The sequence below is a fragment of the Portunus trituberculatus genome, chromosome 41 (assembly GCF_017591435.1).
Source record: "Portunus trituberculatus isolate SZX2019 chromosome 41, ASM1759143v1, whole genome shotgun sequence".
In the NCBI taxonomy this organism is placed as follows: Eukaryota; Metazoa; Arthropoda; class Malacostraca; order Decapoda; family Portunidae; genus Portunus; species Portunus trituberculatus.
This window is the reverse complement of record NC_059295.1, coordinates 16,973,745-16,990,940: the sequence shown is the minus strand read 5'-3', so window position 1 is coordinate 16,990,940 and position 17,196 is coordinate 16,973,745. Positions and strand designations below refer to the sequence as shown.

Sequence of the window (17,196 nt, the reverse complement as noted above, 5' to 3'; positions counted from 1 at the left end):
TTGCTTTTTCCTGCCAATACTTATTTTTCTAGTTGTATATCTAATCACTGTGTTGTGTTTGGGATTTGTGAAGTTAATAACCTGAATATCAATGAAATTTGTTCTTTGATGTCATAAAATTGTCATCCACACTAATAATAACTGTTAATCTCTTCACTGTCTCTCCACACAAAACACAATTTCACTATTATGTAAAAGAATTTGGTTTATGGTTCAATGCCACTTATGTTTGTGAAGACATTTGTCAGATGTAGCTAACATTTTCTTAATTTTGTATTCATTTAAGCAGGTTCAGTTCCTTCCAAAGTGCATTTCTACTTTCAGTTTCAAGCATATTTTTTTCTATTTCAAAGCACTATGAATCAATGTGCTGAGCCTAGCCAGTAGTTACCAGAGGAAACTTGCACCACCAAAAAGCACACTGGCCACAGCACAAAACACACCAGCAGCACCTCAACACACACACTGCTCCTCTTGGTGCGTAAGTAACTTTCCAGCATCACACTTACCAGAGCACTTGGCTTTCAATGATACCACAATACCATAAGAAGGCTAAACATCAAGATGACTCAAGAGCAGATATTATCAAGAGCCTCTTCTCCCTCTCCTTGTTCTCCTGTTCCCGGGCCGCGGCCAAACGAGCCAACACTGAGGCAGGTGACCTGTCCACCTGGGAAGCAAAGAAAGTAGAGTGATTTCAGGGAAGGGAAGGAAGTACAGTGGCTTCAGGGATGGGAAGGAGGCATGGTAATTCAAGGGAAGGAAAGCAAGTAGAATGATTTCAGGAAAGAAAAGGAGGCAGGATAATTTCAAGAGAATGAAAAAAGGAGGGAAGGTTAGAGGAAGAGAAAAAAGCAGGTGGTTTCAAGAAGATGAAGATGGTATTGTGATTTCAGGCAAGGGAAGGAAGGAGGAAAGTTATTGGGAAAAGAAAGAAGTAGAGGGATTTCATAACATCCTTCAGTAAGAGAGATATACAACAAATATGTACTAATATCTGGACTGGCTTGGTTTTTGCCTTGAGTCATTCTAATGCAAACTTAGATTATAATTCTAAAAGACATTAGTATTCATCAAGGGGATGACTGAGTGTTTTCAGAGCTTTTTTTGAGCTTAGAAAAATCACCTAAGGTTCTCAAATGTAAAAAAAAATGTCAGTACAAAATAAAAATTCCATTAAGCTTGTCTACCTCTATTTCTTATTACAAGTAGAGGATTGCATATACACTCAACTCTTCTACCCTCTCCATTTCTCCCTCCAGTTAACGTGATACCACAAGGCAGAGTGTATACTCCTTTTGACTCAATATGCATGACCCATCAAAGCTCCCTATCTCAACCATTCTCCTCTCAATCTCCATGACATTATTATTTGTCTACATCAGAGTTTCATGGATTTACTGACAATAAATATGATAATGGAAGGAGCATGGCATGTGAGACCCTGAAATTTCTCACCTTGTTGCTCAGTTCCCCAAGACGTGAGACAGAGGGGGTGTGTCCCTCACCACCATCCCCAGGTAGGCGGTGTCCCCCAGTAGGAGCCTCCAGAAGCAGCTGTGCCCCACCACGCCTCTGGCACACGGCACACACCCCAGCTTGGGCCAGACGCACCACCTCCTCTCGCAGCTGCTGAAGCCGCAAGTGTTCCTGAAGTGAGGTGATAGTGATTAATGAAATGTTGCTGTGATGATGTTGGTAGACAAGTGCCTGCTGTAAATGCAAGTTTGTAAGAGAGACAAGAGAAGACAAAGTAAATAAACACTATACCTTGTCAATTTTATCCTGTTGGGTGTGCAAGGACCGAGTCTGAGCAGCAATCTGGCCAAGCCTTTCCTGCTGCTCCAACCTCAGTGCCTTTATTTCCTCCCTGGCTGTCTCACTGTCTCGCCGAGTCTTGTCCAGCATTGCTGACTCCTTGGCATTTCCTTCTTTCTCTAGATTCACCTGTCAACATACAATGAACAGCATTACTTTTTAGAAGAATATGATGTGTCATAAATTCCAAGGATAGAAGGCAGGAATATTCATCAAATCTATAGATATTGTGAGGAAAGTAAACTGTACCAAAGTATTGGGTAGAGAGAGAAATACATCATCCAATGTTTTTTGAGAATGTTAACTGGAAAGAAATATCTTTGATGACATATAAGACCTGAAGGTGAACATTTATACCAAGTAAACTAATGACAATTGAGAACAGCCTAATGAAGCATTTAATTGTGACTGACTGAGCATCACGTACTTTCATCCTTTCCTCTTCCAGCTGCAGACTCAACTCCTTCAGCCTGGCCTCCTCCTCCTTCAGGCGCTGCTGCTGCAGAGCCACGGCCATCATCTTCTCTCTGAGGCGCCGCTGCTCCTCACTTGCCAAGGAAGCCTCGACATCTCGGCCCAGCATGGTCTACAAGCATGCACAATGAATTATGAGGGAGAGAAGTAGTACACAAACTCAAAATGAGGCAGATTAACTATATTCTCTTTAGATTCAGTTTTCTTATTACCTTTTCCATTCAATTTGTCTCATCTCCACAAAAGATATTATCTCATCCAGTACAGTAAATTTATCAGTAGAGGAAAGCAATAAACAAAGTCAAACTAAAACACGAAGACTATATGTTCTCATTACTCTCAGCTCCCCTACTACCTTTCTCATTCAAATGTCTCACCATCACACAACAAATTACCTAACTCAGTGCAATAACATAAGATTTCACAATCAAAGTTCAACCACTCACCATTTTACTGAGGAGGTCCCAGCAGCACTCAGATGAGGCAATATCTGGTGTCTACTGAGGTCAGCCTGTGCATTTGTCAGCTCCTGCTTCTGCTGAGCCACGGACTGCAGCAGAGTGCGGTGTTCAGAGAGGAGGTTGTCACGCGCCTTAGCCAAGTTCATCCTCTCTGTTTCAGTGCTCAGCTGGAGAGAGAGAGAGAGAGAGAGAGAGAGAGAGAGAGAGAGAGAGAGAGAGAGAGAGAGAGAGAGAGAGAGAGAGAGAGAGAGAGAGAGAGAGAGAGAGAGAGAGAGAGAGAGAGAGAGAGAGAGAGAGAGAGAGAGAGAGAGAGAGAGAGAGAGAGAGAGAGAGAGAGAGAGAGAGAGAGAGAGAGAGAGAGAGAGATCTTCATGTACTCAACTGCAAATTTGTGGCTGCCCTATATATAGCAGCTTTCTTGTGTTTGGGTGAGTGACATTCTAGAAACATGCTTTTGGTACATTTGCAGGAAGATATCTTGAACACTGTAACTGAAGTCTATGCAGAACATATCTCTAAATTATAAATGTGATATAAAGGAAGTAACTCATTGATCAATCATGGTTTTCCGTCACATGCCAGAACCTTATCCCAAACACCTATACCTCAAGACACATTCAGATCTTAACAAGTCAAATAAGTATGATCACTAAGAACACCTAGGTATGTCAAAATATACAAATAAATGGATAAACTTGCATGATAGATATAAAGGGAAAACTGCAAAACCTAACAGAAGACAAAATGTGTATAAAGATGAGCCAAAGATATGCAGCAACTCTTGGTACTGAAAAAAACCAACTACCAAACAAGACATTTGTTCCTTTCTTTTGGCTGACTCTCTGACCTGCAAGGAGATGGGCAATTAAGTGGGCCCTTTTTTTTTTTTTTTCGCCCTTGGCCTGTTTTTCCTCTTACATGAAAAAAAAATAAATAAATAAATAAAAATGACAGCCTTGCATGATAGCTGTGGATGAAGGAAAGCCACACAAACTGATGGGAAGACAAGCTTTGCATCTTCACATCAACACTTACTTGCTAACTGCATGCCTTCCCCCCTCCTGCGGCCTCGCTGCACAAGACTCTCTACTTCTTCTCATCCCTATTCTGTCCATCTTCCTAATGCAAGAGTTAACCAGTATCTTCACTCCTTCATTCCCTACACTGGTAAACTCTGGAACTCTCTACCTGTGTCTGTATTTCCACCTGCCTATGACTTAAACTCTTTCAAAAGAGGAGTGTCAAGACACCTCTTACGTTAACTGGACCCTCCTTTTAGATTTCTTTTGTTTTTTCTCTTTCTACTTTCTTCTTAACAGGGCCTGGCAACCAGCGGGATTTTTTTTTTTCCAACACTTTGTTTGCCCTTGGCCAGTGCCCTTGTAATGTAAAAAAAAAAAAAAACTTACCTGCAGGTGCTTCCTCTCCTCCATCATGGCCTGCCGTTCTGTCTCTACCTTCATCCTCTCCTGAGCCAGCCGCCATCGCTCCTTCTCAACCTGCAGTGACGGAAACACAACTTGCCATTAACATCAAAGGCACCATTTAAAGCTGTTTTTATTCTACCTTATCCCTATGTCAACAAATTCAGGTAAACTAGATACAACAGTGTGTGTGTGTGTGTGTGTGTGTGTGTGTGTGTGTGTGTGTGTGTGTGTGTGTGTGTGTGTGTGTGTGTGTGTGTGTGTGTGTGTGTGTGTGTGTGTGTGTGTGTGTGTGTGTGTGTGTGTGTGTGTGTGTGTGTGTGTGTGTGTCACCTCTGAGCCCTGCTGCAGGAGGGTGTTTTCTAGCCTGTGGATGAGGGTGTTGAGGCGACCACGCTCATTCTCAGCCTCAGCATGGGACGCCGCCAGCTGCCCCTCAAAGTCCTGCAACTGCTTCTCCTTCATCTGTGTGCAACATATTCCAACTCTTCATTATCAGGTCATACATCTCCCCTTCCTCTCCATCTGTGTAACTATTTCATTTATATGTAATACTGTATGTAGTCTCTCTCTCTCTCTCTCTCTCTAAACTAATACATCAAGCATTTTAAAGCTACAATAGGAATTCTGAAAATACTAAGAACAATCAAGAGTGACACCTGCATGTTGAAATATATGTTTAAGGCTCATACTTGTTATTCATTCTTATCATAAAAGTCTCATGAGGAACAAAAGATCTGCTGCTGTTCATTTTATTGTGTTCCTTGGTGTGAGTCTGACAAACCAGGCCATAATAATCAGGGTAGAGTTTAATCAACAAGACTAACCAATCATAACACACAGCACATCCACACCACCTGAGATCCACTAAATGCTTCCCTAAGGTCAACTACTCCACCCACACACACCTTCAGTGCCCTCTGTGTCAGCTCCAGGGCAGAGTCATGTCGAGTGTTGATGGACGCTGTGAGTTCCGTGAGATCAGAGGTGTTGGTCTCCAGCTGCCCCATCACCACTTCCACCTCCCTGTTGTGGTATTGTCATTCTGTCATTCCCATTGTTGAGGCACAGAGAGGTTCCGATGATATGAGCTATTAAGTTTTATCTAAATTGTTCGTATAGTGAATTCTTGCACAAAGAAACACAAACATGGCAAATATGCCTCTTTGTGAGTGTTACTGGTACTCTAGCTCACTTAGCCTCACTGTTAGGACTTGCACCAAAACTTAATGAACATAGTTAGCACTTAATAAGCAAAATAAAACACAACCTATATAAAACATGGTCAGTCACACACACAGAAACACACCAAAGACAGTGAATGAAAGAACATACTGCAACACATCCAAGCACCAATCAGTTGCATAAAGCACTGTACACTGTACTTGTACTGTATTATTGTAAATATGCTTTTAAGAGGAGGAGGATAGAAAACAAATAGTTTAATAATGAGCAGTAAGGCCATAAGAGTGTGAGTCTCAGACACTGAGTGCAGTGGAGCATCATTCTCTTCCAGCACTCACAAACTCATCTTTGTGCATCTGACATCACCATACAGTCTGGATGTGTCAGCAAGAGGATGCATCTTAAAGTTTGCAGTATCACTTGCCCCACATACACATATCAAAATAGGTAGACCTCTTTAAAGTAAGAATTTTACAATATGGGGAAAAATAAAAAGTAAAAATAAAAATAAATAAATAAGAAATACACTGGTGTGTTTGTGTCTGTGTGTATGTTAATAAAGCTACAGTGTCTATAGTCTCCCTCACTTGATGTGTCCTGAGGCAGACACCGCTGCCTTCAGTTCCATATCCTTGAGGTGCGTCACTCTCTCCAAGGCAGATGAGTGCTCCTCCCGCACCCGGTCCAGCATACTGGTGTACAGCTCCCTGGTGCGCTCCACAGCTTGTGACCACTCCTCCTTCACTGCTGCCAGTTGCCCTTGGTAGGATGTGGACAGGCTCTCTTCTCCTCCTTGTAAAAGAAGAAAAAGAAGTAGAAGCTTGTCTGCTTTCAAGCATTGTGGATTTCTGATGGGCAGTAAATGAATCTTGCAATAATGTAAGATTTTACACTACGATGTTATTTCTACATACATAATGCAGGTTTGACATTTAACATCAAAAAGTTACTGTGGTTAATGAATTACTTACCAATTTATCTGTTTACTTGGCTTGTTTTTATGGCTAATATTAGAGTTTTATTAAACCAAAAGACACTTCATGTTTAGAAGTGAGGAATTCCCTGTAGTTTGTGGCAAGATTTCCTTTCCTTATTCATCAACAAAACTGTTATAACTGACAGATTAATAGTCTACTATAACCTGTTATAACTGATAGATTAATAGTCTACTATGTCTTTTCTTGAAACTTTTCTCAATGAATTATGTATAAATTTGGGATCAAAACTTTGCTAATAATGCACTAAGTCCTAAGGCAAGGGAGGAGAGCAAGGATGGCATGAAACAAGAATTGTGCAGAAAAAATGGAGGAATGAATATCAGGCCATCATGGTTACTTCTTGGGGGGAAATTTCTCAGGGAAGTAAAAAGTCATTCATATGTGAAAAGTTCTTAAAAGTATATATGTGATTATAAAATGGAAGCAAAAAAATAAAGCAAGAAATAATTGCAAGAAATTAGTAAGACTTGTAAGGAAAACATAATATGCATACAAAAGAACATAAACAACAGTCTAAAAACTGGGTCACTATACCTGCAGCAATGACAGTTTACTCTGAAAGTCTGAGAGGAGAGAGTCTCGTTCCTCCCTGAGTCTAGCCTCCACTCGCCCCCACACTCCTCGCTCCACCTCCAGCTGTCTCCTGAGGGAATGATTGCAAGGGATTAAGACAAATTTTACCCAGCTAGAGACAAGCAGACTCTTGCTAGACCATTTGATTTCACTATGCTGTTATTTTTGTACACTACAATATACTAACTGTGGATAAGAAAGACAAGGTACAAAATGCTTGTTAATCTGGTAATAAGTAGTGCATTTAGTGTATGTACAGACAGTGCAATGGTACTCACATAAAGACATACTATGTGATATTTTTTTGGACAGTGAAGTCTAGCACTAATATGGGCAAGACAAAAAATGTGTCAAATTTTCAGTTCTGTAAACTTATGTGCATAAAGGCTACTTGTGACTCCCTACATTCCCTGACCATGTCTTATCTAGATCCTACAACTCCACAAGACTGATCTTCTTCATACTTTTCATATCCTATTCTAATGTTGCCGAGTCATCTAAACCAGTGAAGGAGCTGTGGAAAGCCAGTGTTGTGGTGCTCTCTGCTGCTTGGCTCCAGCATGGCAGCACCACAACATCAACAAGTACCTGTGACTTTCCTCCAAGAGAACCACTTCCTGTGCGTGTTGTTTGCGAAGCAGGTCAAGTTCAGCCTTGGCCTTAGCTGCCTCAGTTTCTGCTTCTTTCAAGCTCACCTATTGAAGACCAGACATTCAAACTTGGTTGGTATACTGTTAAAAGTCACTTTAACAAAAGCTAATGATCATAAAAGCTATTAGCTAGTGAGAAATTTTTGTTGAACAGGCTTAAACCAACATTCAAGTATTGTGTAACTCTATTTCTATGTTCCTTATGATATTTTACTTGGATTATTTAAAAATATCTGTGATAAGATGAGAAAAAATGGCATGAAAAAATTAATGTAATTTTAGATTCCATAATAAATCCACATTTTTTCTAATATCATTATTAATAGTAAACAGCATATTGATGAAATTATATTTGGCATGATACAAACTCTTAAGGTGTGACAATACTCTTTACCTCAATGTTTTTCTGTTGCTCAGCATCCATGGAAGTGTTCCCTTGTGGAGCAGCAGGAGGAACCATAGCAAACTGACCCATGGTGGACACAGCCTCCTGGTACCTGAAAAGTTTCCTTCCACTAAGTTCTAAATATACCATCTTCTTTCTATTCACAAATAAATCCTTAAACACTTTTGTTTTTTGTAGTAATTCTTGTACACCTCTTCCAAGAATTTTCTGTTCATAATCTTGCTTCTTACCATCCAAGTCACAGAGGTTCGTTTAAGATGAGTAAAGAGAGAATTCATCAAAATAAGACCAACCTTTTATTAGCAGCCTCTTGTTGTGTCCTCAGGAGTTCAGCCATCATCTGCTGCTGCTGCTGCAGCTGCTGTGCCATCTGTGAGCTGAGCTGTTCCTGCTGTGATCTGACCTGGGCAGCAAGGGCAGCAGCCTGAGCCTCCTGCTGCTGCTGCATCAACAGCATACTTTGTGGACTGTCTGAATAGAAAATAAAAAAAAAACCTTAACAGAAGGAAGAAATACCATGGGTACATATCAACTGCATGTTCACATTCTTCTTCTTTCAATATCATATCATTACACATAAGCAAATGAGAATCTAAAAAAATAAGGAACTTGGGAGAAAACTATAAATATACACTAAGGCTATCAGTCCCACATAGAGGCTTGCCAAAAGAAGACAACCTTTATATACACACTCATTCAAATCACTCTTAGCCTCTCAGCCTACAACAGAGAGAGAAGGTACTCCTGCTCTCTCTTTATAGGGATCAGATACACAGCCTGGAGAGAAAATAAATAGATATAAAAGTAAGAAAGAGTTTAACTACATCAATATAACAGCATTTACTTTGCATTCTTTCAACTGGTGCTGCCAATGGAGCTGGTGTGTAAGGGGCAGCTGCAGCAGGTGTGTGTGGAGCTGCAGGGATGGAAGAGGCCACAACAGCTCCCTGGGAAGACCCACTCACAGTAGCAGGAGTGGGAGGGGTGGGGTTTGTGACAGGCAGTTGTGATGTTTGGCTGGGAGTTCCTGGGTCTGCTGGGCTGCTCTGAACCTGATGATGGAAGTAGAGTGTTATATACTTTAAATGATGTTCAAGTTATTTCACATCATAAGGAGCATCAGTATTAAAAAGAATAAACATGACACTGGTTAAGTTGAAGATCACTGCCAGGCATTAACCATCAACATGCTTACATGCATACAACTGCTGTGGAGAAGTCATGACAAGTACCAACGGAGAGGAAAATGAGAGACAACATAGAAACAATAGGGAGTATCACATTATCACCTTGTAAAAGCGTGATTCAATGGGGTTCATAAATGAAGCAGAAGAGGGGATGGAATGTAATGGAAATATGGTCTCAAAAGGATAGAGTAACAAATAATAAAGCTTAGAAAACTGATGCTAGAGTAGAATGGCTGATTGAGCTAAGTAAAAAATTTACAACATCTAAACAAGTGAAAAGGATAGAAGATTGACTGGTGAGGATAACTGGATCAGAGGTGAGGATTATAAGGCCAAGAGAAAGGCCATAAATGAGATACATGAATGGATGGTGTGATAGTACATACAAAAAATACAGCACTGCCCTACTGGTTTCTTTGACAGAATTCTTGAATCTCCTCTTGAAAGAGTGACACCTCCACAAATGCCCAGCCAACAGACACACTCCTTAACCTCACCTGTTTAGCTGCAACGGGAGACTTTTTACTGGTGGTGAGGAGACTCCCTAGCCAGTCTTGATCTTGGCCTGGTGACTTCTGGGAACAGCAGCAGGTTTCTCCACTGAGGCAGTGACTGTGCTCTCTTCAATATTTTTCTTCATAGCCTCAGATGCTTCCCCAGAATCCCCAAACAACCAGTCATCCTTCCTCCCTGCCCTTGAGGATTCCTTCTGAGTCCCTGGTGCTGAAGACACCCTTGTCTTTGGGCTTGGATCACCACTGATCTCCTTGTTTCCTCTCCTGTGTGACCTCACATTACCCAGGATGTCATCATCATCTACCTCGAAGGGTTTCCTCTGGGGAGCTGACCTGGAGCCTCTCTTCCTGGGCTCTGCGTCACTCAGAAAGTCAAAGTCCATGCTATCCTTGGCAGGTGACTTACTTGGTGTTCTCCTTCTGGGGCTACCGGACTTGTTGGCTGATGGTGCATACCCCTGAAACCCTCCACTGCTTGGTGATGCTTGTTTACTCGTGTTTTTGTACTTGTCATCTAATACAAACTCTGATGGTTTTTTTCCTCTGGGTTTATCCAAAGGACTCTTGGAGAGAAGACTATCCAGGAAGCTTCCTCCTCCCTTTGGTGAGGTTGAGGGTCTTTTCTGTGTGTCTCCAATATCTCCAAGCAAGTCTCCACCATCATCATCAAACATGGAGTAATCAGTGCTTTTCTTCCTGCTGGTCTCTGTCCTCTGTGTGGCCTTTCCCGGTGACGTGCTGGGCTTACTGGCATCATCATCACCACCAAATAGTTCTGACATGAGTTTTTTCTTGTCTCTTCTTGGGGCAGCCAGACCAGGTGACTCTGAGGCTTCAGCTGATGTGGCATTCCCTGAGGAATCATCACCAAAGAGTTCAGCCATCAACTTTTTCTTATTCTTGGGCTTCTGGCTGGTGTCTGCAGGATCACCTTTGCTGTTACTGATGTCCACATCCTTTTTTGCTGGTGGTGATGGCTTTCCTGTCAAGACATGACACCAAATATGCAAATGATCATTATTATCAAAATCTAGTTTCCTACACCTCATATGGATGCCCAGTGTGGTGAAAACAGATTATTTATCAAGGAGGGAAAAGCTATACCATCATATATAGAAAACTAATATTCAATTTCACATTTATTTCTTGATAAAAATTATATATAGCATTGGAAATGCTGGCCAAGAAACTGGCTTTCAAAAATACTGCAGAAAAGATAATGTAGAATGTATAAAACTTTGACAACATTTTAAACACACCTTTGTTATAATCACCAGTCTCTATAATTTCACTGTAAGACAAAAGCTTCCTCTAACATTTTCTACAAATCTTTAGGCAACTAACAAGACATTCAAACAAAATATCTCATCTCATCTTCCCACCTTGTTCTCTGTCTGTTCAGCATTCTTTCAACATTCCTAACTTCCCATTCTAATACTCTAACACTTTATCTATATATCATTTATATGGCTCAAGATGTGTCCCACTTTCATACTTCACTCTGACATTTTATTCAAGAACTGATATAAGATCAATTAGTCATGAGAGGTACTTATGATGTATTTGTTTGACTCATGATATGTTTAACTGTCATTCTTCCCTTGGCCATTTAATTCAAACACAAGAGGTATTCAACAGGGATCAAATTCCTAGCAAGACACAAAAACATGAGAGTGACACTTTACCATTCACACCAAGACTTGAGTGGATTTCAGTTGGCCTTGACTGTCCTGTCACTAAAACAACTAGTTACTCAGAAAATAACAAAAATGGAATGAGTCCCCAGCCAAACATTACTCTGTGAAAGAATACACAAGATAAAGAGTTAATACAAAACTGGCATAGCTATGGTGTGGTAGAGGACGTCAGTACCCATCTTTTGAAACATGCCCACCATTATCTCTATGGAAGAACAAGAACACACCTGGTGACCGTGGCTTCTTTTGTGACTTTCCTGAGGACTTGGCAGCATCATCATCTGAGTACAGTAGGTCATCAGCATCCCAGTCTGAGAGAGAGAGAGAGAGAGAGAGAGAGAGAGAGAGAGAGAGAGAGAGAGAGAGAGAGAGAGAGAGAGAGAGAGAGAGAGAGAGAGAGAGAGAGAGAGAGAGAGAGAGAGAGAGAGAGAGAGAGAGAGAGAGAGAGAGAGAGAGAGAGAGAATCTTAACTATCAATGCAAAACAAAAAAAGACAAGACTCCCAACTATCATTATAAACATTTAAAACAAACAAGAGAGCAAAATTTAATCTAAGAAGCTCAAATTGAGGAACCAGTGTAGCAGATTATCCAACCATGATTAACCTTGACTGTGTTAGTTGTAAAGGAGGTGGACATTATAAAGCCTACATACCATCATCATCATCATTATCATTGTCTCTTTTTCCCGGTGCTGGTTTTTCACTGAAGGTTACTTGTCGCTTAGTTTCTTTCTTCTCTGGACTGGCTGCCTTGCTGGTGCTGCTCCCTGCCTTGCTGGTGGACTTCAAGTTACTCTTGAACAAGTCATCATCTATATCATCTATGTCCTAGAAAAGTGATACATCTTATTGATTAATAGAGTTGAATCACTTGATACTTGAGAAATTCAGAATCAATAACTTTCACATTAAGAATCATTCATACTTTTCTCTGGTAAACTCTGGAACTCTCTACCTGCTTCTGTATTTCCATCTTTCTATGATTTGAACTCATTTAAGAGGGAGGTTTAAAGACATTTATCCTTTTCTTTTAGCTAACTCTCCAACTTGCATGGGAACTGGCAACTAAGTGGGCCTTACTGTTTACCCCTTCTTTTGCCTTTGATCAGTTTTCCCTCACATAAAAAAAAAAAAAAAAATCTTACAAAAATATAATGAAGTGAAAACTACTCACGGCCATGAGCCGCGCCATCTCCTCTGGGTTGACATCAGACACAGGGTCCGAGTCTGTGCCACTGAACTCGATGTCACTCATGGCAGCATTACTCTCTCTCCCCTCCTGATATGAAGTGAGGGAGGGAAACAAAAGATCAATACACAATCCCAAGATGATGTTGCTATCTACATTACTAATCAAAAGTACAATAATGAAGGTTCAGACACTAGACTATCTTGTCTCTTTCCCCACAGCAAAGGTAAAATCTTCAGAATTCTAACTCCACTGTAATAATTTTTCAATACACAAAGTTGGTGTTCAAGATTCTCCAGAAAATGAGACATAAAGGTTGGAAATAGTCACAATTACTTGACTGCAAATTCTACAACAAAAATGTGAAAGTAGAATCCCTAAGTAGGTTTGTAATGAGTGATGTGGTGGTCTTCCTCCTTCATCAGTCTTGCCACCTAAACACAAGGACACATTATTGAGACTTTATTTATATTTCTCCTCTTCATGACACACCTAATTGTTACAAATAAGACGTGAACCTAACCTGTTTAACACTGAAAAGTTACCACCGACTCTTCTGTGCAGGTCGTCGCCCCTGCCAGGTGCGGCCAGCATGCCAAGGGTTTGTTTGTTTACACCGCGCCGCGCCGCGCCGCCCTAGCAACGCTCAGATGATTGCTGCTTTTCATCGGCTCTTGTTTAGCTCATCAAGATTTTTTTTTTTTTTTACATTACAAGGGCACTGGCCAAGGGCAAACAAAGTGTTGGAAAAAAAAAAATCCCGCTGGTTGCCAGGCCCTGTTAAGAAGAAAGTAGAAAGAGAAAAAACAAAAAAAATCTAAAAGGAGGGTCCAGTTAACGTAAGAGGTGTCTTGACACTCCTCTTTTGAAAGAGTTTAAGTCATAGGCAGGTGGAAATACAGACACAGGTAGAGAGTTCCAGAGTTTACCAGTGTAGGGAATGAAGGAGTGAAGATACTGGTTAACTCTTGCATTAGGAAGATGGACAGAATAGGGATGAGAAGAAGTAGAGAGTCTTGTGCAGCGAGGCCGCAGGAGGGGAAGGCATGCAGTTAGCAAGTTCAGAAGAGCAGACAGCATGAAAACAGCGGTAGAAGACAGATAAAGATGCAACATTGCGGCGGTGACTTAAAGAATCAAGACAGTCAGTTAGAGGAGAAGAGTTGATAAGACGAAAAGCTTTAGATTCCACCTTGTTTAGTAAAGCTGTGTGTGGATCCCCCAGACATGAGAGCCATACTCCATACACGGGCGGATAAGGCCCTTGTACAGAGCAAGCAGCTGGGAGGAGAGAAAAATGGACGAAGACGCCATAGGACACCTAACTTCTTGGAAGCTGATTTAGCAAGAGTAGAGATGTGAAATTTCCAGTTTAGATTTTTAGTGAAGGATAGACCGAGTGTGTTTAATGTAGAGGAGAGGGAAGTTGAGTGTTATTGAAGAAGAGAGGATAGTTGTCTGGAAGGTTATGTCGAGTAGATAGTTGTAGAAATTGAGTTTTGAGGCATTGAACAAAACCAGGTTTTCTCTGCCCCAATCAGAAACAAGTGAAAGATCAGAAGTTAGGCGTCCTATAGCATCTCGCCTTGAGTCATTTAATTGTTGTTGGGTTGGGCGTCTGTTGAACGCTGTTGAATAATGCAGGGTGGTATCATCAGCATAGGAGTGGATAGGGCATTGAGTCAGATTTAGGAGATCATTGATGAATAATAGAAAGAGAGTGGGTGATAGGACAGAACCCTGTGGAACACCACTGTTGATAGTTTTAGGGAAGAACAGTGACCGTCTACTACAGCAGCAATAGAACGATCGGAAAGGAAACTGGAGATGAAGGTACAGAGAGAAGGATAGAATCCGTAGGAGGGTAGTTTAGAAATTAAAGATTTGTGCCAGACTCTATCGAAGGCTTTCGATATGTCAAGGCCGACAGCAAAGGTTTCACCGAAGTCCCTAAAGAGGATGACCAAGATTCAGTTAGGAAAGTAAGAAGATCACCAGTAGATCTGCCTTTACGGAAACCATACTGGCAATCAGAGAGAAGGTTGTGAGCTGATAGATGCCTCATTATCTTCCTATTAAGGATAGACTCAAAGGCTTTAGAAAGGCAGGAAATCAAAGCTATAGGGCGGTAGTTAGAAGGATTGGAGTGGTCACCTTTTTAGGGACAGGTTGAATGTGAGCAAACTTCCAGCAAGAAGGATAAATAGAAGTAGAGAGACACAGATGAAAGAGTTTGACCAGGCAGTGAGCGAGTTCGGAAGCACAGTTTTGAGAACAACAGGAGGGACTCCATCCGGACCGTAAGCCTTCCGAGAATCAAGGCCAGAGAGGGCCAGGAAAACGTCTTTATAAAGAATTTTAATTTTAGGGATGAAGTAGTCAGAGGGTGGAGGAGTAGGAGGAATATGCCCAGAATCATCCAAAGTTGAGTTGGTAGCAAAGGTTTGAGCGAAGAGTTCAGCTTTAGAAAAGAAGAGACAGCTGTAGAGCCATCTGGATGAAGTAAAGGAGGGAAAGACGAAGAAGTAAAGTTGTTAGAGATATTATTGGCTAGATGCCAGAAATCTCGAGAGGAGTTAGAATTGGAAAGACTTTGACATTTTCTATTGATGAAAGAGTTTTTAGTAAGTTGGAGAATAGATTTGGCATGATTACGGGCAGAAATATATAGGGCATGAGTTTCAGCAGTTGGATGGCTACGGAACCGTTTGTGAGCCGCCTCTCTATCATTGACAGCACGAGAACAAGCAGAGTTAAACCAAGGCTTTTTAGCTTTAGGGTTAGAGAAAGTATGAGGAATGTATAGCTCCATGCCAGAGATAATCACCTCTGTTATGCGCTCGGCACAAAGAGAAGGATCTCTGACATGAAAACAATAATCATCCCAAGGAAATCAGAATAGTACTGCCTTAGTTCCTCCCACTTAGCAGAGTTAAAATGCCAGAAGCACCTCCGCTTAGGCGGGTCCTGAGGCTGCACTGGAGTGATAGAACTGGTAACGGAAATTAGATTGTGGTCGGAGGAGCCCAACGGAGAGGAAAGTTTAACAGAGTAAGCAGAAGGGTTGGAGGTTAGGAAAAGATCAAGAATGTTGGGCGTGTCTCCAAGGCGGTCAGGAATACGGGTAGGGAACTTCACTAGCTGCTCTAGGTCATGAAGGATAGCAAAGTTGAAGGTTTGTTCACCAGGTTGGTCAGTGAAAGAAGATGAAAGCCAAAGCTGGTGGTGAACATTGAAATCCCTAAAATGGAGATCTCAGCAAAAGGAAAGTGAGATAAGATGTGCTCCACCTTGGAAGTCAAATAGTCAAAGAATTTTACATAGTCAGAGGAATTAGGTGAGAGGTATACAGCACAGATGAATTTAGTTAGAGAGTGACATTGAAGTCTTAGCCAGATGGTAGAAAATTCTGAAGATTCAAGATTGTGGGCACGAGAGCAAGTGGTGTCGTTACGCACGTATGCGCAACATCCAGCTTTGGATTGAAAATGAGGATAGAGCAAGTAGGAGGGAACAGAAAAGGGCTGCTGTCAGTAGTCACAGACAACTGTGTTTCGGTTAGGAAGAGAAGATGAGGTTTAGTAGAGGAGAGGTGGTGTTCCACAGATTGAAAATTAGAACGAAGGCCACGAATGTTGCAGAAATTGATAGTGAAAGTATTAGATGAAGTGTCAAGACACCCAAGGTCGACAGCAGAGGGCAGTCCGACCTGGGGACATTTATGGTCCCCTCCCCAGAGGGGGACTCCGAGGCAGGGCGTGGTGAAGCCATTATTAAATTTTGATTTGAAGAGAGTGTAAAAGTGTAAGGTGTTGTAGTGTAGTGTAGGAAGTAGTAGAAGTTGTCTTTAGAGGGCAGGCTGCAGCTGCTCAATTGTATAAATGAGACCACAAAGGGAACCGGGAAGAGAGGACACGGGGAATCACTCAGTCTGCAGCACTGCCTACATCCCCGTAAGTACCTCTCCTGGAGTATTCCACCGGGCGGAAGGTGACTACTGCCTACTCCAGATGCTATAAGGATACTACTTTAATCATTCGCTAGTCTCAACATAGCTCTTCTTACCCTTCTCATCATTCTTCTTTTCATTCTGATATATATATATATATATATATATATATATATATATATATATATATATATATATATATATATATATATATGAACCATAATAATTTGTTACATACATAGCAACACCGATGCTGCGAGTGTTTCCAGAGTTGGTAGGTAAAAAGAGCCAGGAGAGAGAGAGAGAGAGAGAGAGAGAGAGAGAGAGAGAGAGAGAGAGAGAGAGAGAGAGAGAGAGAGAGAGAGTCATATTTCATATATATATATATATATATATATATATATATATATATATATATATATATATATATATATATATATATATATATATATATATATATATATATATATATATATATATATATATATATATATATATATTATATTATTTCCATCCATTTCTCTTACCACATTAGTGTTTTCCCAGTAGTATGTATACAACAATACTGTATATTCTCTCACTTTATTCTATCCAGACACAGCCCATACTGTTTTAAGCGTTGGAGCTGGAGGAGGGTTCACACTCTCCCCTAACACACCCCAGGCTTTG

At 41.0% G+C, this 17,196-nt stretch overlaps 2 protein-coding genes across 3 annotated transcripts in view; both read right to left on the bottom strand.

Annotated features, from left to right (window-relative positions):
- LOC123516885 (hatching enzyme 1.2-like) overlaps positions 1-73 on the bottom strand; it is an 86,692-nt gene extending 86,619 nt beyond the window's left edge. For both annotated transcript variants that reach the window (XM_045276607.1, XM_045276608.1), the window contains exon 1: positions 1-73. This exon is cut by the window's left edge and continues 313 nt beyond it. The gene's annotated coding sequence lies outside the window, so the exon portion shown is untranslated.
- Positions 74-490: 417 nt separating this feature from the next.
- Positions 491-13,238, bottom strand: LOC123516681 (fas-binding factor 1-like). The gene is given in 21 exon segments (XM_045276285.1): positions 491-670; positions 1,459-1,650; positions 1,771-1,947; positions 2,246-2,404; positions 2,449-2,478; positions 2,747-2,920; positions 4,163-4,252; positions 4,511-4,642; positions 5,086-5,203; positions 5,950-6,148; positions 6,882-7,003; positions 7,522-7,628; positions 7,978-8,080; positions 8,283-8,460; positions 8,834-9,041; positions 9,674-9,766; positions 9,769-10,673; positions 11,616-11,699; positions 12,043-12,217; positions 12,564-12,668; positions 13,102-13,238. Coding segments are annotated over 20 exon segments (3,438 nt in total). The 5' UTR covers positions 12,645-12,668; positions 13,102-13,238; the 3' UTR covers positions 491-559.
- Positions 13,239-17,196: the final 3,958 nt, after the last annotated feature.